At 42.0% G+C, this 21,565-nt stretch overlaps 1 protein-coding gene across 2 annotated transcripts in view; it reads right to left on the reverse strand.

Moving 5' to 3' along the window:
- LOC120909074 (rap1 GTPase-GDP dissociation stimulator 1-like) overlaps positions 1-16,088 on the reverse strand; it is a 250,748-nt gene extending 234,660 nt beyond the window's left edge. Inside the window, exon 1 of one of the 2 annotated variants that reach the window (XM_040320718.1) lies at positions 15,944-16,088. In XM_040320718.1, the coding sequence (XP_040176652.1) occupies positions 15,944-15,947 (4 nt within the window). In that variant the 5' untranslated portion in view covers positions 15,948-16,088. The remainder of the gene's footprint in view (positions 1-15,943) is intronic. The other variant, XM_040320717.1, reaches the window with a different exon arrangement.
- Positions 16,089-21,565: the final 5,477 nt, after the last annotated feature.

A 21,565-nucleotide genomic window follows, 5' to 3' on the forward strand; every position in this document is an offset into this window, starting at 1 on the left:
GCGACTTGAGCCTTTTACATCCATCCAAAGCTTTAAAGTTAGAGTGGACCAGGGAGCTAGATATAATGGAGAGAGCATATCACTATCTGCTTTTTTCTGGACAACGCAGTATTTCAACACACTGCAGCTGCATTCTCTATTTAATTCATAAAATGCAGGCCAACGTGTGCAGCCTGTGGTGTCCCACGGTAAGACGCAGTAAGACCTCCATATTTAGAGGAGAGACCAATCACATCACTTTGACAGGTCATTTTCCCATTGCATTTATTTCTGCTCCATTTAAGCAAGAGCAGCAACATTCTCCTTAGTTCTACGTTAAGTTAGTTTAGTTGGTTATTATATAACAATCCCGTATCTGTCTCTCTCTCTTTCTCAGCAGTTACAGAAGAGGTTGCATAGCGCTCATCAAATCAAATTCCTGTGTATAAAGCAAAGCATCGACACACACGCAACTCAGACCTCTGCATTCTGTGTGCACTGAATTGATGTCAAGTAAACATTATTAATTATTATTGATCTGAAAAATGATTGATGTTGTAATATATGATGTTTTTCCCTTGCGAGCATTTTGTTTGACAAGTTGCTCTAACAAAACACACACTAGTGGATTTGTTTGATTTATATCTGGGCTTAAAAGCTGTGTTTTCCACATCAGGGGGTCTTACATAACATTGTACAATATATATTTTCTTTGATCTTTGCTTACTTTTCAGTTTATCATTTCTATCCTATTAAAGAAGAAATTTATTCACAGTCCGAATGAGTTCCAATGGGCTATGTACAGTCCACATTCATTCATTTTTTATCATTGTACTTGCCTGGAAACACAAAAAATGGCAGTTCTGCAAATGTACTAATAAATTAGATAGATCCAATATGGATCATTGTTTGGCATAGCAGTATTATTATTTCTGACAAGAACATCTATTTGTGCCATGCATTGTCTTTAAATTTATCATAAAAATGAAGTCTGCTTAATGTTACTAAAGTATTGACTTATGCCCTGTACACACAAACGGTTCGTCTGATGAAAACGGTCCGATGGACCGTTTTCATTGGAAGAACTGATTGTGTGTTGGCCCCATCGTTTTTTTCCCATCGGTAAAAAAAAAATAGAACCTGTTTTAAAATCTTCTGATGGTTAAAAAAACAATAGAAAAAAACGATCGTCTGTGGGGAAATCCATCGGTCAAAAATCCATGCATGCTCAGAATCAATTTGAAGGATTGAACTTCATTTTTCTCTGCACATCGTTGTGTTTTACGTCCCCGCGTTGGACACGATCGGATTTTTAACTGATGGTGTGTAGGCAAGACTGATGAAAGTCAGCTTCATCAGATATCTGATGAAAAAATCCATCGGTCCGTTTTCATTGAATGAACCGATCGTGTGTACGTGGCATAACTCTTCTTAACCAGTCCAATAGTTAATTTACAATGTGATCAAGTAAAAGATACAAGACTTTTAAAATGTGGTGTTGAGAGGATAAGTAGGGGACCAAATACCCAAATTGAAAGTTATAATAAAAGCATACACATATCAAGAAATTAAAAATCTAATGTTATAAAGTGTCAACAACACAATAAGACTCAAGCACAGTAAATGTAAGGGATTACAGTGTGTTTAATTAAACATTAAAAAAATGCACCATTGCATCAAACAAAACGCAAATAAAGTTTCCCTTGCATGGAAACTGTGTCAGCAGCACAATCCAGTACATTTATTCTCCTGCCCAGGTATGAAATTATTTGGGTTTGTTTAGACCTGCCGGCTGTTCCAACACAAGTGTCTGCATGCATTTTCTCTCCAGAACACACCACCTGCATTCAACCCAGAGAAGACCTATATTATACCCCAGGTAGGGGAAAATATGTTTTCAGTGCTTAACTCCGAGCATAATGGTACACAGCCCTATCACTACCACTAGCTTAACTCATTAAGTGCCACAGACTAGGGATCAGGTGAACCCATCCACATTGCTGGCCTTGACCCAGTGGGAGTGTTTGTCACTAACTGGCATGATACTGCTGTGAATGGGAAATTGAGTTAGCCCTTAGGGTTATAAACATTATATATGTGAAAACAAAGCAATAACATTTGTCTTTTCATCTTGATCGGTTAACAAATGAGGGCTCCGTCTATTTTCCTTGTATTATATTTATTTGAGTTTCAGCCTATTTTTATTATATTTATATTAAAAAAGCAAAAAAAGAGTTTGCCTGCAGTTACACATGCTGCATTTAAAAACATTGCCCCCTGTACCCTTATGCATATGAAAACTGTAAATCTAGCACCTTAAACATTGATCTTTTCGGTACATGTGGAACTGGGTGGATGGGCTGAGAAAGGATATGGTATTCCAATCCTCCTGCTGTCACCTGATGGTATGAACCAGTGTGAACTTGGTCTTGGAATGGATTGGTTGTGAGTCTATGCCAACTAAATGGTGTCATGGTGCTAAGGGATGTGCGCGCACATTGATATCTGAGCTGTTGTTGGAGATTTGGGTGATAAGGGTGTGATGAATAATGGACGAGGGTAGGAGATTGCAGCAAATTATGTCCCACCTATAATATTTGCCTGACTATTGAGTTCATTTTAATATTCTAAAACTCAAATGTTGGGGAGCTAGAGGGAAACCAATGAAGTTTTGATGGTGCTCAAGCACAAGAAAACACCCCTTTAGCCTTGCCCCTGCTCCAGCCTTAGACCCCTTTCACACTGAGGAGTTTTTCAGGCGGTACAGCGCTAAAAATAGCGCTGCTATACCGCCTGAAAAACTCCTGCACTGCATACTCAATGTGAAAGCCAGAGGGCTTTCACACTGAGGCAATACGCTGGCGGGAGAGAAAAAAATCTCCTGCCAGCAGCATCTTTGGAGCGGTGAGAGGAGCGGCGTGTATACCGCTCCTTCACCGCTCCTTCCCATTTAAAACAATGGGAAACCGTGGCAATACCGCCCGCAATGCGCCTCAAGGCGCATTGCGGGCGGTATTAACCCTTTATCGGCCGCTAGCGGGGGTTAATACCGCACCACTAGCGGCCGAATCCCGCGGCAAATCCGACGGTATAGCACCGCTATTTTTAGCGGCGCTATACTGTCACCGCGTCTCCCGCACCAGTGTGAAAGGGGCCTTACTCTTTATACTAACAACCCTCATCTGCATTTATAGAAGGTGGAGTTACACCATCTTTCTGCAGTTTTATTGCCTGCAAATTGTCTTCAAAAAAAGAAACAAAAAGTAATGAAATTATTATTTATTGTTAGGACACTTTAAATGCCATTACATATGTTCAAATAAATGAATGAATATAATTCAGTCTACTTATTTAAGTTCTTTAAAACCCCCCACAGTACTTTTACTGTGGGCGGGCAGCACGGGCAGGCTCATCAACTAATGCATTCATTGCTTTGCACTGGACACAGCGGATTAAAGCAGTCGGTGGATTACGTGATTGCTGTGTAAACACATTATCATAATGTATCCACAACTGTTTTAAATGAGTTTCATTCGTAACAGCTGTGCTTTTTGTAGTGATTGGCCCACATCTATCACATGGTACCTAAGACAATCACATCAACCTGTACCATGTGATTAGCTGTAGCCAATCGCAACATGTCAACAGAAAAACAAACTGTCATTAATGGAAACCCATTCTTGACAGTTAAAACATTTACTGTTACAGTGTTCATCACTGTAACAGAAATCCACCATGGCCTCAGTCCATAAGTTTTTGCCAAAGCCACGCCCCCTGACATTTTTCATTTCACCCACAGGAGCTTAATACAGTGGGCAGAGCGAAACATGTCAGGGTGTGTGGCTTTGTCGGAGACTCATGGGCTGAGGCCATTTTCAAGTTACACTAGGTTGGCTGGACTGTGGCACTTCTTTGATTTTATAGAAAGTAGAAAATATTGTTTTTTTTCAATTAATTTGGTATTTTTTTTTGTTTATATCGCAAAATATAAAAAAAACCTAGTGGTGATCAAATACTACCAAAAGAAAGCTTTATTTGTGTAATAAAAATGATATTATTTGAATTTGCATACAGTGTTGCATGACCGTGCAATTGCTAGTTAAGTAGCGCAATGCTAAATAGCAAAAAAATGGCCTTGTCATGAAGAGGGTAAAACCTTCTAGGCTGAGGTGGTTAACCTTCTCAATACCGCACCATAGCCAAAAGATGGCTACAGCGCGGCTGTCTTGTTCTGGGAGGGCGTTCATGAACATCCTCCCAGAACATGCCTCCGGCACGCAGAGTTCTGAATAGCAAAAAATAGCAATTAAATCTAGAGCATTTACTACATTGTATCTTAATTTCAGCGTTATATAGGGCTAGATTCGATTTTAGATCTTAGAACACCATGTGATGTTAATGAGATCTGATGAACCCCAAACTGAGCAGACAGAATGGGGAAATCATACTGAACACAGTGCCACTTTCATTTATCCAATATTGACAAGTCAGAGACACAAATAGTCAGATTTAAATCTCACAATAGAGATAGGCATTCATGGGAATAAACACATTTGAGAAACAAAGACATTGCAGTATATAGCACAATTGACAGCTCAAGTTAGATGGAAAACAGAGAAAAGTTAGATGACAGGCAGAGGATCATAACACTTCTAGCAGTATCTTATACAGTACTTAACAAAGTCTGAAAAGCCTCTTAAAGCGAACGTAAACTATGCTGTATTCTTTGTACCTAGAAGTAAGCCTTATTCTGGGCTTACTTATAGGTACTTTAAATATCTCCTAAACATGCGCAGTTTAGGAGATATTTACTGAATACTGCACTGATGATGTCATTGGCGCATGCACGCTGAAGAAACAGCCGCCAGTGCCATTTCTTCAGAAGCCTGTGCTATGACTGGTGGCTCCGACCAGTCACACAGCCGGAGTCCGCGGCCCCGGAAGGAAGATGGGTGAAGATGGATGCGGTCTGCAGCGGGAACAATGCAGGCTTTATTTGCAGGTAAGTGTCACATAATATGTTTTAGTATGTGATGCATACTAGCACATTACAGGCATGCCCCACTTTTAAGTACACAATGGGGTTTATTTACTATCACGGACCTTCCTAAAGGTGGAGATAGTGTCTTATGCTTGCAGAGCTTCCCACGTCCAGTAGGCGTCACTGTGGCCAGTCAGTAATCGGCTAGCGTACCTAGCAGTAGGACATGTAGCTCCTGGCTCCAGTTAGGCAGGGTTCTCCCAGCTCCACTGCCTCTGCTACACCACCCGGAACCAGCGCTCTTCTCTCCCCTTTGGCTACCCTCTTCCTCCTGTTAGGGATCATCTCCCTCGGAGCTTCGTAAGGTAAGGCCCTGTCTCCCAAGGTTTTTCCATCTCCCCTGAAGACAGTTTGCGGCCGTCCTTTTCAGGACAAGCCGTGACTGTGGAGTAACAGCCTGATCCTTACCCCCCCGCCCCCCCAGCCGCAATCGCCACAACGCCACCCGGCCCACACTACTCCACTGCAATTTTGCAGCGGCCACGTTTTAGGAAAGTCTGCGGCTTCAGCCGCGGCCTAGTGACGCACCGCACTTTTTCACCGGCTTCCAAGCATCATAAACCCCCCTCACCCCAGGAGGATCTCCATGTCTCCTCCTGTGCCCCAGAGCCCCCTCCACCGAACGACTAAACTCACCCAGCCGCACAGCCCCCGGCTCGGGCCTAGTCCCGGTCGGCGGCCATCTTGGTACACCCCAGCAACAGGGAAATCCTTAGCACTCACCCCCACCCCCCCATCCACAGCCCAAAGCTGGGAATTTGGCCCCCACCTGTGACCTCAGGGGTGCATACACTACTCCACTGCAATTTTGCAGCGGCCACGTTTTAGGAAAGTCTGCGGCTTCAGCCGCGGCCTAGTGACGCACCGCACTTTTTCACCGGCTTCCAAGCATCATAAACCCCCCTCACCCCAGGAGGATCTCCATGTCTCCTCCTGTGCCCCAGAGCCCCCTCCACCGAACGACTAAACTCACCCAGCCGCACAGCCCCCGGCTCGGGCCTAGTCCCGGTCGGCGGCCATCTTGGTACACCCCAGCAACAGGGAAATCCTTAGCACTCACCCCCACCCCCCCATCCACAGCCCAAAGCTGGGAATTTGGCCCCCACCTGTGACCTCAGGGGTGCATATACAGCTCCCCCACCCCCCCTCTTCAGCTTTTACAGCTATAAATCCAGGCTCCACCACCATCAAGTACTTGATCCAGGGCTCACCCGATCGCCCTCGAGGGATCAGGAAGGAATTTTTTCCCCTGTCGCGCAGATTGGCATAGCATGGCCAGGTTTTTTTTGCCTTCCTCTGGATCAAATGGGGAAGGAAGGTTTAGCGAGTTGGGGACCCACTGGAAACTTTCTTCCCATCATCATTAAATACCCCCCGATCTACATCTCCTTCCCCTGTGTTTCTGCGATTATGGGTTATCTGAGATACTCTGCAGAGACTATTTGGGGTCTAAAGACATCCGCCTCAATATTACCAGCCATCACCAAAAAAGCTCTAAGGAGGGAGCAACTACTAAGAATCGATCGACGATCGACAGTCAAAAATTTCACGCATTCACTCCAGCCAAGGCACATTTCATGCGCCTTGGTCAACACAAGATCGGCAGTAAAACACTGACAAGAAATTCATGATTTCATTCTACTAAACAACTTAGATTGCCTCTTTATCACTGAAAGCTGGTTAACAGCCGATTGTAACACCATTCTAGGAGAACTGGTGCCAGATAATTATCGCATTCTAACAGAAAACAGAGTGGGGCAAAGAGGGGGAGGCCTGGCGGTGATCCACAAGACTCACCTCTCGATCACCAAACCGGACCTTCAGAACTCACTTCCATTCATGGAAACCCTCACTCTGCAACTGCAAACAAATCCCCAGGACACTGTCCATATACTTCTCTGCTATAGACCACCTGGCCCAAAAACGCATCTCCTCACATCATTGACAGAATTCATCTCCACCTATTCCCTAAACATTAAACACCTCCTGCTACTCGGGGATTTCAACCTCTGGGCAAACTCCTCTCAGGACCCCGTTGTCGACGCCTGCATTGATCATTTGGAAGGATTTGGTCTGCAGCAACTAGTACGTGGGCCCACACATGCTTCAGGTCACAAGCTCGATCTCATTTTCAGACAAGATTTGGAAATCAATAGCCTGGAAATGGGCCGCAACCATGGACAGATCACCATGCAATTAAATTCAGAATTACCACAAACGCCCCCTCAAAAAAAAAATGATAAAACCGGTGTCAATACACTGGGCTAGATCTCAGAAGAAGCTCCACTAGGAACTCTTCAAAACTACATTAGGAAACAAAACAAAAACATTCCAACAACACCAAACAGCCACAGAAACACTTTACGCCATCAACAAGGCTCTACTACAGTCAGCAGACTTAGTAGCGCCAAAACGCAAAACGTGCATCCGCAAAAACAACTCCAGCTGGTTTAACGACCAGCTGTCCTCGTTGAAGCAGGAGCACAGAAGAGCGGAAGCAGCATGGAAAAGAAGCTCTTCAGAGGAAAATCTCATCACTTATAAGGTAATAACCAAGAAATACCATAAAGAAATCTTTAATGCCAAAAAAAATAACATTTTTCCAACATCATCACAAATGCCCTAAAACGCCCCCGTGAACTCTTCAATCTAGTCACCCAGACCATGAACCCAGTCTGTCTAGAGGCCCTAATTTCTGATTCACAAGAATTTTGCAACAAATTATCGGATTATTTCATTAACAAAATTGAAAAAATCGGTGACAGTATTCAGCAAAATAGAACCTCCATCAACTCCCCCCAAAATCAGAAAGCTAATACCCACATCAATCCGCCGCAACCAACTCATTTCACTCTAAAACCCATTTCCATCGATGCCACAAAAAATATTATCGGTACTCTGCGAAATAACACAGCGCCTAATGACATCATCTCCACTAAACTGCTGAAAGAATGTGCCGATATTTTGGCACCTGCTATCACTCAGCTCATAAACCAGTCATTCAAGGAGGGCATGGTGCCAACCTTGCTGAAACAAGGTATTATCAAACCAATTCTAAAAAAAAACACCCTCGACCCAAAAGACCTAAACCATCGTCGACCCATAACAGGCCTAAATATCTTCTCCAAGGTAATGGAGAAAAAAGTTGTACAACAGCTACAACATCATTTAGACACCCACAAATTACTCGACCCGTTTCAATCGAGTTTCTGTCCCGATCACGGGACAGAAACAGCACTTCTCAAAATATGGGATGATGCTCTCGAGGCAGCAGACGAAGGAGAATCTTGTCTTCTGGTACTGCTGGACCTAAGTGCAGCTTTTGATACGGTAGACCACAAGTTATTACTGACTCGGCTAGCTGAAGTAGCCAGAGTCGGGGAATGTGATTTATCTTTGTTCTCCTCCTTCTTGGAAAAACGATCACAAATAGTGAAACTTGGTCCTTTCACTTCTGAAAAACGCAGGGTGTCATGCGGAGTCCCTCAGGGATCCCCCTTGTCGCCTGTTCTGTTCAATATCTATCTTCGCCCCCTCTTTGAAATCATCAGTAACCAGGAGTTACTCTACCATTCTTATGCAGATGATACACAACTGTACTTCTGCATCTGCAACAAAAAGGATCATTATCTCGGACTAGAGAAATGCCTTACTTTAATAGAAAACTGGATGACGGAGAGTTATCTTAAACTCAACGGCTCGAAAACAGAACTTCTCCTGTTTCACGCCAAGCAAAAGAATCATCCCGCAACAACATGGGGGCCCATTCTGGGTAAAACCATCACCCCAAGCACCAAAGTCAAAAGTCTTGGAGTCATTTTTGACACCTACATGACAATGGATGCACAAATAGGGTCAGTAGTCAGCGGTTCCCACCATCTGCTGCGCCTACTACGCAGACTCATTCCCTTCATTCCAAAAGAAGACATATCAGTCATGGTGGGAACAATTATCAACTTCAGACTTGACTATGCAAATGCCCTGTATCTCGGACTCCCTAAATACCAAATCTCCTGTCTGCAAGTCGTTCAAAATACGGCTGCTCGACTGGTGACTGAAAAAAAACCTTGGGAATCAATCTCTCCTTCACTGAGATCGCTTCATTGGTTACCAGTGAAGGACAGAATCACCTTCAAGGCACTTTGTCTAACGCATAAGTGCGTTCAAGGAAATGCCCCACAATATCTATGCGAAAAACTAAAAGTTCACAGCCCCAATCGCGTTCTGCAATCCACCAAACAAAATCTACTCCAGATACCCAAAGCCAGATACAAGTCCAAAGGAGAATGGAGATTTTCAGTCCAAGGACCCAGACTATGGAACGCTTTACCAACCTGCATCCGATTGGAGGTGAACCACCTGGCCTTCAGAGGAAAAATCAAAACCTATCTCTTCTGAGGAAAGTCTCACTCAGAAAATAAATATTAAGCGCCCAGAGGCGATTCAGTTCGCATGTGTTGCGCTATATAAGTTTCTACCTCACTCACTCATCACTGGAAAGAGCAAAATCAGACTCCCTCCTGCATAAAAACCAATGAGCTTCCAGGTTTTATTACCAAAGCTTAATTAAACAAGATGGGGTTAGAGGCTCAATGGTTTCTATGCAGAAGAGAGCCTGATTTTGCGCTTTGCAGTTTTAGTAAATAAACCCCATTGCGTACTTAAAAGTGGGGTATGCATGTATGCCTTTACTTTGCAGGGTGAAAAAAACAGCAGAGTTTACTTCCTCTTTAATATATGATTTTCTTAATAACCTGTCATTATAACATATTTATTAACAAAATGCACACCTGTGAGTCTAGATTGTGAACTGAGACTGAACTAACAGAGCCAAACAATGTATAATTTCCATAACTCTAGCTATGATGAAGTTATATTCAATAAAAGTGGTTACATTAATGTATAAGAATAACAATCATTTAGACACCAAAACACATTTAAGGAGAAGCAGGTTTTTAAAACACATCAGACCTCCTAAGCAAAATAAGTAAAATAAGCATAGGATTTATTTTATATTTTATTTGGTCTCTATCAAATCGTAATTTAATTTGGTGCAACAATATGTTAGTTGACAGACTGCAAAACATGTCAGTGGAAAAACAGATCCGTTTAGAAAAAACTGTCATTAAGGGGGTGTCTGCTAAATATGATGAAACATTTCAACACCCCTATACGAAAAGATGGCAGCTCTCAAAACTACGAAGACTGCAAAATAATAATTTGTGAGAGCTGGTGAATCTAATATAGCAGATTGAACTATTCTACAATCAAATTGTACTCTTCATGAAACCAAGCACCATTGGAACTTTTCTAAGTACTTTACACTTTCATTCCCATTTATTTTGCTGTTGATATTGTCTATTTTACAATGTCTTTTCTGTAAATATTTTTCTGAACTATTTTTTTTTTCAATAATATAAGAATATTTAAAAATTGTTAAGTTGGGTCTCTAAATCCTCTAACATTACATTAATTAAATATTTGCCTCTTTGAAGAAAAATATATTATAAATTCTGTTCCGCTTGGGCATGGCACCAAGTGATACAGCTATATCATTTAAAAATTAAAAATTGCAACACCAGGTAATATAAACAGCACATTTCGGTTAAAACCCATAGTGCCAGCTACCATTTGCATCTATAAAAGGGTTTATTGCCGAGTTAACCTGCCCAAGTCACGTCCACTCTGCTGGAACTTAGGTTGTTGGCTTGTTAGCTTGAAAATCTGAAGGTTTAAAGTGTAATATCATTACACACCAAGTTACACAAGTTGGGTGGAGAGAAGGGACAGAGTCAGTGATATACTGTAGCTACAAGAAGTGCAGTATTATTAAGTACTACCAGGCCCATGGCCTTGAGGCCTAAACTAATATTGTGTGGTGGTGGTGGTTACAAGTTCACATTTGGGCAGAGGCAAATTTGTCTAGGCTTCTGGGCAGCCATTTCTTTTAGGGGATGTGAAAATCATTAAAGGGGTTGTAAAGGTTTGTTTTTTTTATTTTCTAAATAGGTTCCTTTAAGCTAGTGCATTGTTGGTTCACTTACCTTTTCCTTCGATTTCCCTTCTAAATGTTTTTTTTCTTTGTCTGAATTTCTCACTTCCTGTTTCTCCTCTGAAAGCTTACTGAGGAGAAACAGGAAGTGAGAAATTCAGACAAAGAAAAAAAACATTTAGAATGGAAATCGAAAGAAAAGGTAAGTGAACCAACAATGCACTAGTCTAAAGGAACCTAGATATTTAGAAAATAAAAAAACAAAACTTTACAACCCCTTTAACCACTTCCATACCGGGCACTTACGCCCCTTCCTGCCCAAGCCAATTTTCAGCTTTCAGCACTGTCGCACTTTGAATGACAATTGCGCGGTCGTGCTACACTGTACCCAAACAATTTTTTTATCATTTTGTTCCCACAAATAGAGCTTTCTTTTGGTGGTATTTGATCACCTCTGCGGTTTTTATTCTTTGCGCTATAAACAAAAGAAGAGTGACAATTTAAAAAAAAAAAACTTTTTTACTTTTTTATTTAATAAATATCACAATTTTTTTTAAAAAATAACTTTTTTTTTCCTCAGTTTAGGCCGATATGTATTCTTCTACATATTTTTGGTAAAAAAAATCGCAATGATCATATATTGATTGGTTTGCGCAAAATTTATAGCGTTTACAAAATAGCTGATAGATTTATGGCATTTTTATTTTATTAATTTTTTTACTAGTATTGGCGGCGATTTGCGATTTTTTTACTGTCACCGTGACATTGCGGCGAACACATCGGACACTTTTGACACGTTTTTGGCGCCATTCACATTTATACAGCGATTAATGCGATAAATATGCACTAATTACTGTATAAATGTGACTGGCATTCAAGGGGTTAACACTAGGGGGTGAGGGAGGGGTTAATATGTATACCTAAATTGTGTTCTAACTGTGGGGGAAGGGGGGTGACTGGGGGAGGTGACCGATCTATGTCCCTATGTACAAGGGACACAGATCGGTCTCCTCTCTCCCCTGACAGGACGTGGAGCTCTGTGTTTACACACAGAGCTCCACGTCTTGTCCCTGTAGCCGCCGATTCCGAGTGGCTGGCGGACATCGCGACTGCCAGGCACGCGCATCGGCATCTCGGGGACGCGCCGGGCGCGCGCACGCCGCCGCCGGCGCGCTCGCGCGCCCCCCAGTGGCCGCAAGAATACAGGACGTCAATTGACGTCCTGTTGAATTTTCAGAGTCACCGTGGAGCCGTCATTTGACGATGGCCCGGTGCTCTAGTGGTTAAATAATGTACGGTAAATTGTGGTTGTAAAAAGTAAGTGGTGTTTACAAGGGGTACTTTTAACTCGTGTGTGGATTTGTGATTGTCATTAATGTGTGTTTGATTTTAAATCAGTATAGTGTATACATTTATTAGGTGGTTATGCATAGTGTATACATGTATTAGGGGCTATGCATAGTGTATACATTTATTAGGGCTAATGTATAGTGTATAATTTATTAGGGCTAATGTATAGTGTATATACATTTATTAGGGGTAATGTATAGTGTATACATTTATTAGGGGTAATGTATAGTGTATACATTTATTAGGACTAATGTATAGTGTATACATTTATTAGGGGTAGTGTATACATTTATTAGGGGTAATGTATAGTGTTTACATTTATTAGGGGTAGTGTATACATTTATTAGGGGTAATGTATAGTGTATACATTCATTAGGGGTAATGTATAATGTATACATTTATTAGGGGTTATGTATAGTGTATACAGGGTTCAAGTCCTGCGGGAACGCGTGGGAACGGAGTTCCTGCACTTTTTTCACAGCAGGAACGCAGTTCCCTTTGCAGGACTAGAGCAGCCGAGCCGCCCGAGTCAATCCTTCACTAAGCGGGGCGATGCCCAGCTCGAGTCACTGTCAGGGGCAGGCAAACCTTAGTAATCCTTTATGTTACTGGCCGTTTCCTGTATATGGATTCATTGGGTAGTGTGCGGGTATTCCGTCACTTCCTCGATGCCGCAATGTCTCCTGGGAGCTTTTGTCATTGTTCCCAGGAGACATTGCGGAGGTCTGCCACGAGTTATCGTGGGATTTAGAAAGAACTTGCTTAAAAGAAAACATGCGGTTTAGTAATTATGCATATGAGCGTATACGTTTTTTTTTTTGGTGGGGGAGTGGATCTTGGGTGGGAGTTCCCACACTTTTTTTCCCCAGGACTTGACCCCTGAGTGTATACATTTATTAGGGGTCATGTATAGTGTATACATTTATTAGGGGTAATGTATAGTGTATTCCGTATTTTCCGGCGTATAAGACGACTTTTTGGATGCAAAAAAATGCATCCAAAGTCGGGGGTCGTCTTATATGCCAGTGACAGTCTCTGTGCTGCGAGCGTCCATAATTTAAAAGCCGCTCCTTCTTCTCAGCGTGTCCTGTGATAGGCGGAACACAAATCTTCCCAGCAGCGCCTCTATTCTGTGTTCCTCCTATCACAGATGCCTTCTCATCCTCGGACGAGAGGACGTCATTGATAGGCGGAACACAGAACAGAGGCGCTGCTGGGAAAATTTGTGTTCCGCCTATCACAGGACACGCTGAGAAGAAGCCACGGCTTTCAAATCATGGATGCTCGCAGCATGGAGACTGTCACCGGCCTTTAAACAAATCAGCAAAACGTGAGTAATGGCACTGTTGGCACAGTGGGTTAAAGTGATGGCACAGTGGGGGGAAAGTGATGGCACAGTGGGGGCAAGTGATGGCACAGTGTAGGCAAGTGATGGCACAGTGGGGGCAAGTGATGGCACAGTGTAGGCAAGTGATGGCACAGTGGGGGCAAGTGATGGCACAGTGGGGCAAGTGATGGCACAGTGGTGGCATGTAATGTGATGGCACAGTGGGGGCATGTAATGTAATGGCACAGTGAGGCATGTAATGTAATGGCACAGTGAGATTTGAAAAAAAGCCTGTTTCTGTCAGCGGTTCCGGCTACCTCTCAGCTTCCAGAAAGACTAGTAGGAAGGGGGTAGTCTTATATGGCGAGTATATTCCAAAACCAACATTTTTCCTGGAAAATTAGGGGGTCGTCTTATACACCCAGTCGTCTTATACGCCGACAAATACGGTACATTTATTAGGGGTAATGTATAGTGTATACATTTATTAGGGGTCATTTATAGTGTATACATTTATTAGGGGTTATGTATAGTGTATACATTTATTAGGGGTTATGTATAGTGTATACATTTATTAGGGCTAATGTATAGTGTATACATTTATTAGGGCTAATGTATAGTGTATACATTTATTAGGGGTAATGTATAGTGTATACATTTATTAGGGCTAATGTATAGTGTATACATTTATTAGGGGTAATGTATAGTGTATACATTTATTAGGGGTAATGTATAGTGTATACATTTATTAGGGGTAATGTATAGTGTATACATTTATTAGGGGTAATGTATAGTGTATACATTTATTAGGGGTTATGTATAGTGTATACATGTATTAGGGGTTATGCATAGTGTATACATTTATTAGGGGTTATGCATAGTGTATACATTTATTAGGGGTTATGCATAGTGTATACATTTATTAGGGGTAGTGTATAGTGTATACATTTATTAGGGCTAATGTATAGTGTATACATTTATTAGGGGTAATGTATAGTGTATACATTTATTAGGGGTAATGTATAGTGTATACATTTATTAGGGCTAATGCACTTTTCAGACTATATAGGAAGCTAGAATTCAGGAAGGTGTTTCATATGCTTATCAATGGCACTGGAATCTTGCTAGACAACATACATCAAATGTAATTAAGTCTCTAGCAAAAACATTAAAATCCTTGTCAAATCAGCTATCATCACATAAATACTTAATTAGAAAAGTGTACTTTCAGAAGAACGTCAGGATTCTCAAACTTAAACTTGACAAAGGATTCACCACTATCTTATCTAATGAATCAAGGTTTATGCTAAGTAGTGATATGAGCTTTCGAGGACTAGGGTGTCAGACCACCCTACTTAACCTTTAATGCCAATCTAATTTAAAATGATTGACCTTTTATACTTTCACTGTCCTCATCTAATGCAATCCAGATGATTTCCAGTTCTCTAATATAATTTTTCATTTTACATACAGTCAATGTAAGTATCAGGCTAAATGACAAATGTGAGTAAAAGTTTAGTTAACTCTTTGAGAAGCAAAATTTGAGGAGCAGAAATGCAGAAGATCTTTCAAAACATACACAGTAGTGACAATAATATATCCAAAGTCTCTCTTGATTTCATAAACATTATCTGTAATGGTGCACATCCATTGTGCTTAATAGCATACATTCCAACAACTAGAACGAGTTTGATATAAATAGGTTATTTAAAATGTATCCTGAGTAGTCTAAGATAGCATGATCCTTTCTAGTCAAGTCAGTTGTGAATTGCTAAACTTAATTCAACCTAAGAAGCAACTGATAGATGCAAAGTCCAGCGATTGTTAATATTTCAAAACGTCATGACCCACGCTGATTCATGTATAATGCAATTTCATCCTAAAGACCTGAGCAGCCTTGAATAAAATGCAGATACAAATCAAATAAGGTATTTAAAAAGGCCTAAGGATCCTTGTTCTAAGAATACAATGCATGCGGCAGTGAATTTGTTAATGGTTTCTATAAACCCCAGTCATTAGAGAGAAACACATATAAACAGGTATAACACTCCAGAGATACAGCTTATCCAGTAAAACAGATTTTTGCTCTGATTTTGTTGTATCAAGGCAAAAAAGGTCTACAATAAGCAATTCAAACTGGAATGGCTTCTGAGGCAGGCTGAATTCCTGAGGTATACTCCACATTCATGCCTATGGTGTGTCTCGTGTGAAATAGCTCCTCATGTCAATCCATCTTCCCACAATCAATACTCACCCATCTCAGCCGTATCAAACTGGCAAATGTGAAAATAAAATAAATAAAAAAGTCTTTCAAGATGATCTGTCCCTTCCAGCTAGCAGGCTGTGAGTAAAGGGATAGATTTTATATCTCTCGCTCCCTCTCTGTTTCTGCCTCCCTCCCCCTCGCTTTCCATGACCCAGCTCCTCAAATACATTTAATACTCCCTAATTACTTAATCTCTCACAACAGCTTACATGACTAGCTCAAAATTGTCATGAGTAGGAATGTAAACATAGAAATAACAGAGTAGCAGGGGTATGGGATGCCTTACAAGTCGCAGCTTCTATTTTCACAATGAATTCTATCTCATCTCGACAAGCCAGATATTATTTAGCTAGACACATTTACAATAAGGGTTCTTGCTCTGCTCTCTGTGCTGCACTAAAAATAGATTTATTTTCGAGGGGGGAAATTGCTACAGTTGAGAGATGATATACGGGAAAGAGCAAAAAAAAAATTGCATGTTTTTGGACTTAAAAAAAACAAAAAAAAAAAAAGGAAAAAAAAAAAAAAAAATTTGCTTTACAGACTCATCTGCTAGGTAATAAGCATCTAGGGATTTTTAACCACTTCAAGTCAAGGATTTGGTTTCAGAGAAAAGAAGACTGAACTCTTTCTGACTGAGGGTCCACTTCTACGGAACACCCCAATGCAAGGGAATGTACCTGTGTTGAAGTGCACTGCAACATATTGCCTTTAGGCCTCGTACACACGACCGAGGAACTCGTCGGAAAAGACACATCGTTTTCCTCGACGAGTTCCTTTTTAGGCTTGTCGAGGAACTCGACAAGCTTGCTTTGCATACACACGGTCAAGACAAAATCTCCTCGTTCTCAAACGCGGTGACGTACAACACATACAATGGCAGGGGAAGTTCGATTCCACTGGCACAACCCTTGGGGCTGCTTTTGCTAATCTCATGTTACTGCGTGTTAATTAAAAGTTTGGTAAGAGACAATTTGCACTTTTCAGTCTGTTACAGCGTGACGAATGTGCTATCTCCATTACAAGCGCTACTTTTACCGAAGGTGCGCTCCCGCCTTATACTTTAATCTGAGCTTGCGCGGGTTTCTTACTATACACACGCTCGCGTTTCTCATCGAAAACCAGCCCGACGAGGAACACGACGAGGAAATTGAGACTCCCTTCGAGGAAAAAGAGAACTTGTTCTCTTTTTTCCTCGTCGAGTTTCTCAACAGTTTCCTCAATGAAAAACATACACACGACCGTTTTCCTTGGCAAAAAAGCTCTGCCACCATGTTTCTTGATGGATTCTGTCGAGGAAAACCGGTCGTGTGTATGAGGCCTGAGGGTCCACTTCTACGGAACACCCCAATGCAAGGGAATGTACCTGTGTTGAAGTGAACTGCAACATATTGCCTTTAGTTGTGGTGCACTGGTTACAAACATGGTACAGTACATATTACATTTTTGGTCTGTTTTTCTGTGTTGGTAGCCCATTCAACTGAATAGGATGTGCTCGCTTGTGTTAAAATGCGCGCATGGAGTTCCAACCACAATTAGCATCAGGTCCGCGGGTCCCATGGGCGCGGTCACGAAGCTTCGGACCGGGTCGCGTGCCCAGCCGTGCCACGTGGCTCCCAAACAAAATTGACGCCATTTTTCCCACAAATAGAGCTTTCTTTTGGTGGTATTTGATCACCTCTGCGGTTTTTATTTTTTGCGCTATAAACAAAAGAAAAGCGACAATTTTGAAAAAAAAACACAATATCTTTTACTTTTTGATTTAATAAATATCATATTTAAAAAAAAAAAAATTTTTTTTTCCTTAGTTTAGACCGATACGTATTCTTCTACATATTTTTGGTAAAAAAAAAATCGCAATAAGCGTATTTGATTCGTTTGCGCAAAAGTTCTAGCATCTACAAAATAGGGAATAGAATTATGGCATTTTTTTTTTACTAGTAATGACGGCGATCTGCGATTTTTATTGTGACCGTGACATTGCGGCGGACATATCGGACACTTTTGACACATTTTTGGGACCATTCACATTTATATAGCGATTAACGCTATAAAACTGCACTGATTACTGTGTAAATGTGACTGGCAGGGAAGGGGTTAACACTAGGGGGTGAGGAAGGGGTTAATATGTTCCCTAAAGTGTGTTCTAACTGTAGGGGGAGGGGACTCACAATGGGAGGAGTCCGATGTGTGTTCCTCTGTACTGGGAACACACATCGGTCTCCTCACCTTTGACAGTTTACACACAGAGATCCATTGTCCTGCCGTGATTGCGGGCAATCACGGGTGCCCGGCGGACATCGCGGCCCGGGAATGCAAGGACGTCATATGACGTCCACTCTGAGGGAGGGTGGATTCCCGCCGATGTCATTTTACAATGACTCAGTAAGGAAAGTGTTAAGTGGTTAAAGAGGAAGTAAACTGTCATAAATGTTTTGTTTTATAAACACCTGCAAGAGAAAGGCATAATGAGCCAGTATGCACAGCATACTAGCTCATTATGTGGCACTTACCTGAGATCGAAGCCCCCAAAGTCCTCCTCGGTCCCGTCCACCGCCGCCATGTCCCCTGAGGCTTCTTCCCGTTTTCGCCGCTCCGGCGCTGTAATTGGCTGGAGTGTCGATGACGTCACTCGCCATTCACAAAAAAAAAACGTCACAATCAGTGTGCCTTCGCCGTTGCCTACGGCGCGCATGTGCCGTAGACATCAGTGCAGTGTTTTCTGCATATACTGTATCTCATTAACCGTGTAGGTTACCTGTAGGTGCAAGTTGTCACAATGGCTTTACAACCAGTTTAACACACCATAACGGAACAAAATGCATGTTTGTAAAGCATTTTGCTGTGTTTTAAAGGTAAACTGAAAGGCTTTTAAACTATTTACATTGTCTATCTTCTGAATGGCACCTACGTTTTTTTTACAGGTGTATCCAACTTTTAAGTACACAATGGGGTTTATTTACTAAAGTTGTAAAGCGCAAAATTCAGGCTCACTTCTACACAGAAACCAATGAGCTTCCAGGTTTTATTACCAGGCTTAATTAAACAAGCTGGGGTTAGAAGCTCATTGGTTTCTATGCAGAAGTGAGTCGGATTTTGCACTTTCCAGCTTTAGTAAATAAACCCCATTGCGTACTTAAAAGTGGGGTATGCCTGTATATATATATATATATATATATATATATATATATATATATACACAGGCACATACCTCCCAACTTTTTGATATGGGAATGAGGGACACCTATCAGCAAAAGTATGCAGGCATAGGACACACCCCTTGCCACCCCCACTTAAAGGAGAATTGTACAAAAAAAGAAGATTGGTTAAACCCACAAGTGCTTTTTTTACCACTACTATTCCTTTATATTGGCTTCCCGAATTTACAAATGCAGCAATTTAGAAATCAGATGAAAGGTTTAGCGCTGGGAAACACTTTTTGATAGCTAAAAAGTGCATTTTATATACAACTATATAGATCAGACTAATAAGGAGGAATGAAGGAACGGAGGGTCATTGCTCCAAATCAGGGACAGTCCCTCAAAATCAGGGACAGTTGGGAGCTATGTATATATATATTGTAACCTGGGGGACCAAATTATTATGCCAATGATATTTTTCTCATTTATCTAAATAACTGATGTAAACAACAGTCAGCATAAGGCTTCATTTCCATGGAAGTTTTTGGACATTTTTACAGCCACTTTTCTGAGCTTTTTTTGCAGCTTAAAAACGGCTCTCCATGTTAGTCTATGGCCTCATGCCCACCATGACGTTTTTGAGCTGTAGATGGCTGAGCCGTTTTTAAGCTGCAAAAAAAACCCAGGACCAGTGCGTTCTGAAGCTCCAGCCTTAGACCCCTTTCACACTGGGGCGTTTTTTGGGCGTTTTTTAGGCGCTTTGGCGTTTAAAAAAAAGCCTGTAAAGCGCCTGAAAGAAGCCTCATCTGCAATCCCAATGTGAAAGCCCAAGTGCTTTCAGAGGCCTTTCACACTGCCAGCGCCCGAAAAACGCTGGTAAAGCGCTGCTAAGACCCCTTTCACACTGAGGCGCTTTTCAGGCGCTTTGGCGTTAAAAAAAGCTTCCTCAATGGGAAGGGGGCTTTAGGAGCGGTGTATTAACCGCTCCTAAAGCGCTGCAAAGAAGCTGCATGCAGGACTTTTTTTGACGCCCTGCCAGCTCAGCGCCTCAGTGTGAAAGCACTCAGGCTTTCACATTGGGATTGCAGATGCAGCTTCTTTCAGGCGCTTTTTTTTAACGCTAAGACCACTTTCACACTGGGGTGTTTTTCAGGCGCTTTAGTGTGAAAGCACTCGAGCTTTCACATTGGGATTGCAGATGCAGCTTCTTTCAGGCGTTTTACAGGCGCTTTTTTTAACGCTAAAGCGCTTGAAAAATGCCCCAGTGTGAAAGGGCCCTTAGAGCTGTAAAAACGCCAGACGTTAAAAAACGCTCAAAAACGCTAAAAAAACACGCAAAACTGCTAAAAAACGCTACCGCTGCGTTCTTGAGCTCCAGTTTAAAAAAAAAAAAAAAAAACATGGACAGGCGTTTTTAAGCTGTAAAAAAGGCCCAACTGACAATACTAGTCTCTCTCTCTCTAGCAGTAGCGCTGCTCTTTATGCTGGTCCTCAGACCACCTCCATGCTTCATGGTTGGGATGGTGTTCTTGGGGTTGTACTCATACTTCTTCTTCCTCCAAACACAGTGGGGTAGATTCAGATAGATTAGCGGATCTTTAGATCCGCGTAATCTATCTGATTTACGAGCCGGTCCAATTTTGCGAGGCAAGTGCATGATTCACCAAGCACTTAACTCGAAAAATGCAGAAAACCTCGAAAAAGATCGTAACTCCCCCGGCGGAATTCAAATTCCGCGACTAGGGGGGGTGTACAATTTAAATCAGGCACGTTCCCGCGCCAATTTAACTGCACATGCGTCGCCGGTGAAATTTGCCAGTGCGCATGCTCCAAATGACGTCGCTAGGACGTCAATGTTTTCGGCGGCTACATAAATTCCGGCCATCCGTATACGCAAACGACGTAAAAATTTGAATCTCGTCGTGGGAACGACGGCCATACTTAACATTAGCTACCCCTCATATAGCAGGGGTAACTATCCGCCGGAAAAAGCCGAACGCAAATGACGTAAAAAAAAAGCGACGGGCGGGCGTTCGGTCTTGAATCGGCGGTTCTCCTCATTTGCATATCTGACGCGTAAAAAACTGCGACGACACCTAGCGGCCGGCGGTAGATTGCAGCCTAAGATCCGACTGGTGTAAGTCACTTACACCAGTCGGATCTAAGGGAGATCTATGTGGAACTAATTCTTATGAATCAGTCGCATAGATCCGACCGTCGGATCTCAGAGATACGACGGCGGATCAGGAGATCCGCCGTCGTATCCCCTTGATGAATCTGGCCCAGTGAGTTTAGACCAAAAAGCTCTATTTTGTCTCATCAGACCACATGACCTTCTCCTGTTCCTCCTCTGGATCATCCAGGTGGTCATTGGCAAACTTCAGATGGGCTTGGCTTGAGCAGGGGGACCTGGCATGTGCTGCAGGATTTTAATCCATGACGGCATAGTGTGTTACTAATTGTTTTCTTT

This window comes from Rana temporaria, chromosome 8, assembly GCF_905171775.1.
Source record: "Rana temporaria chromosome 8, aRanTem1.1, whole genome shotgun sequence".
NCBI classification, from domain to species: Eukaryota; Metazoa; Chordata; class Amphibia; order Anura; family Ranidae; genus Rana; species Rana temporaria.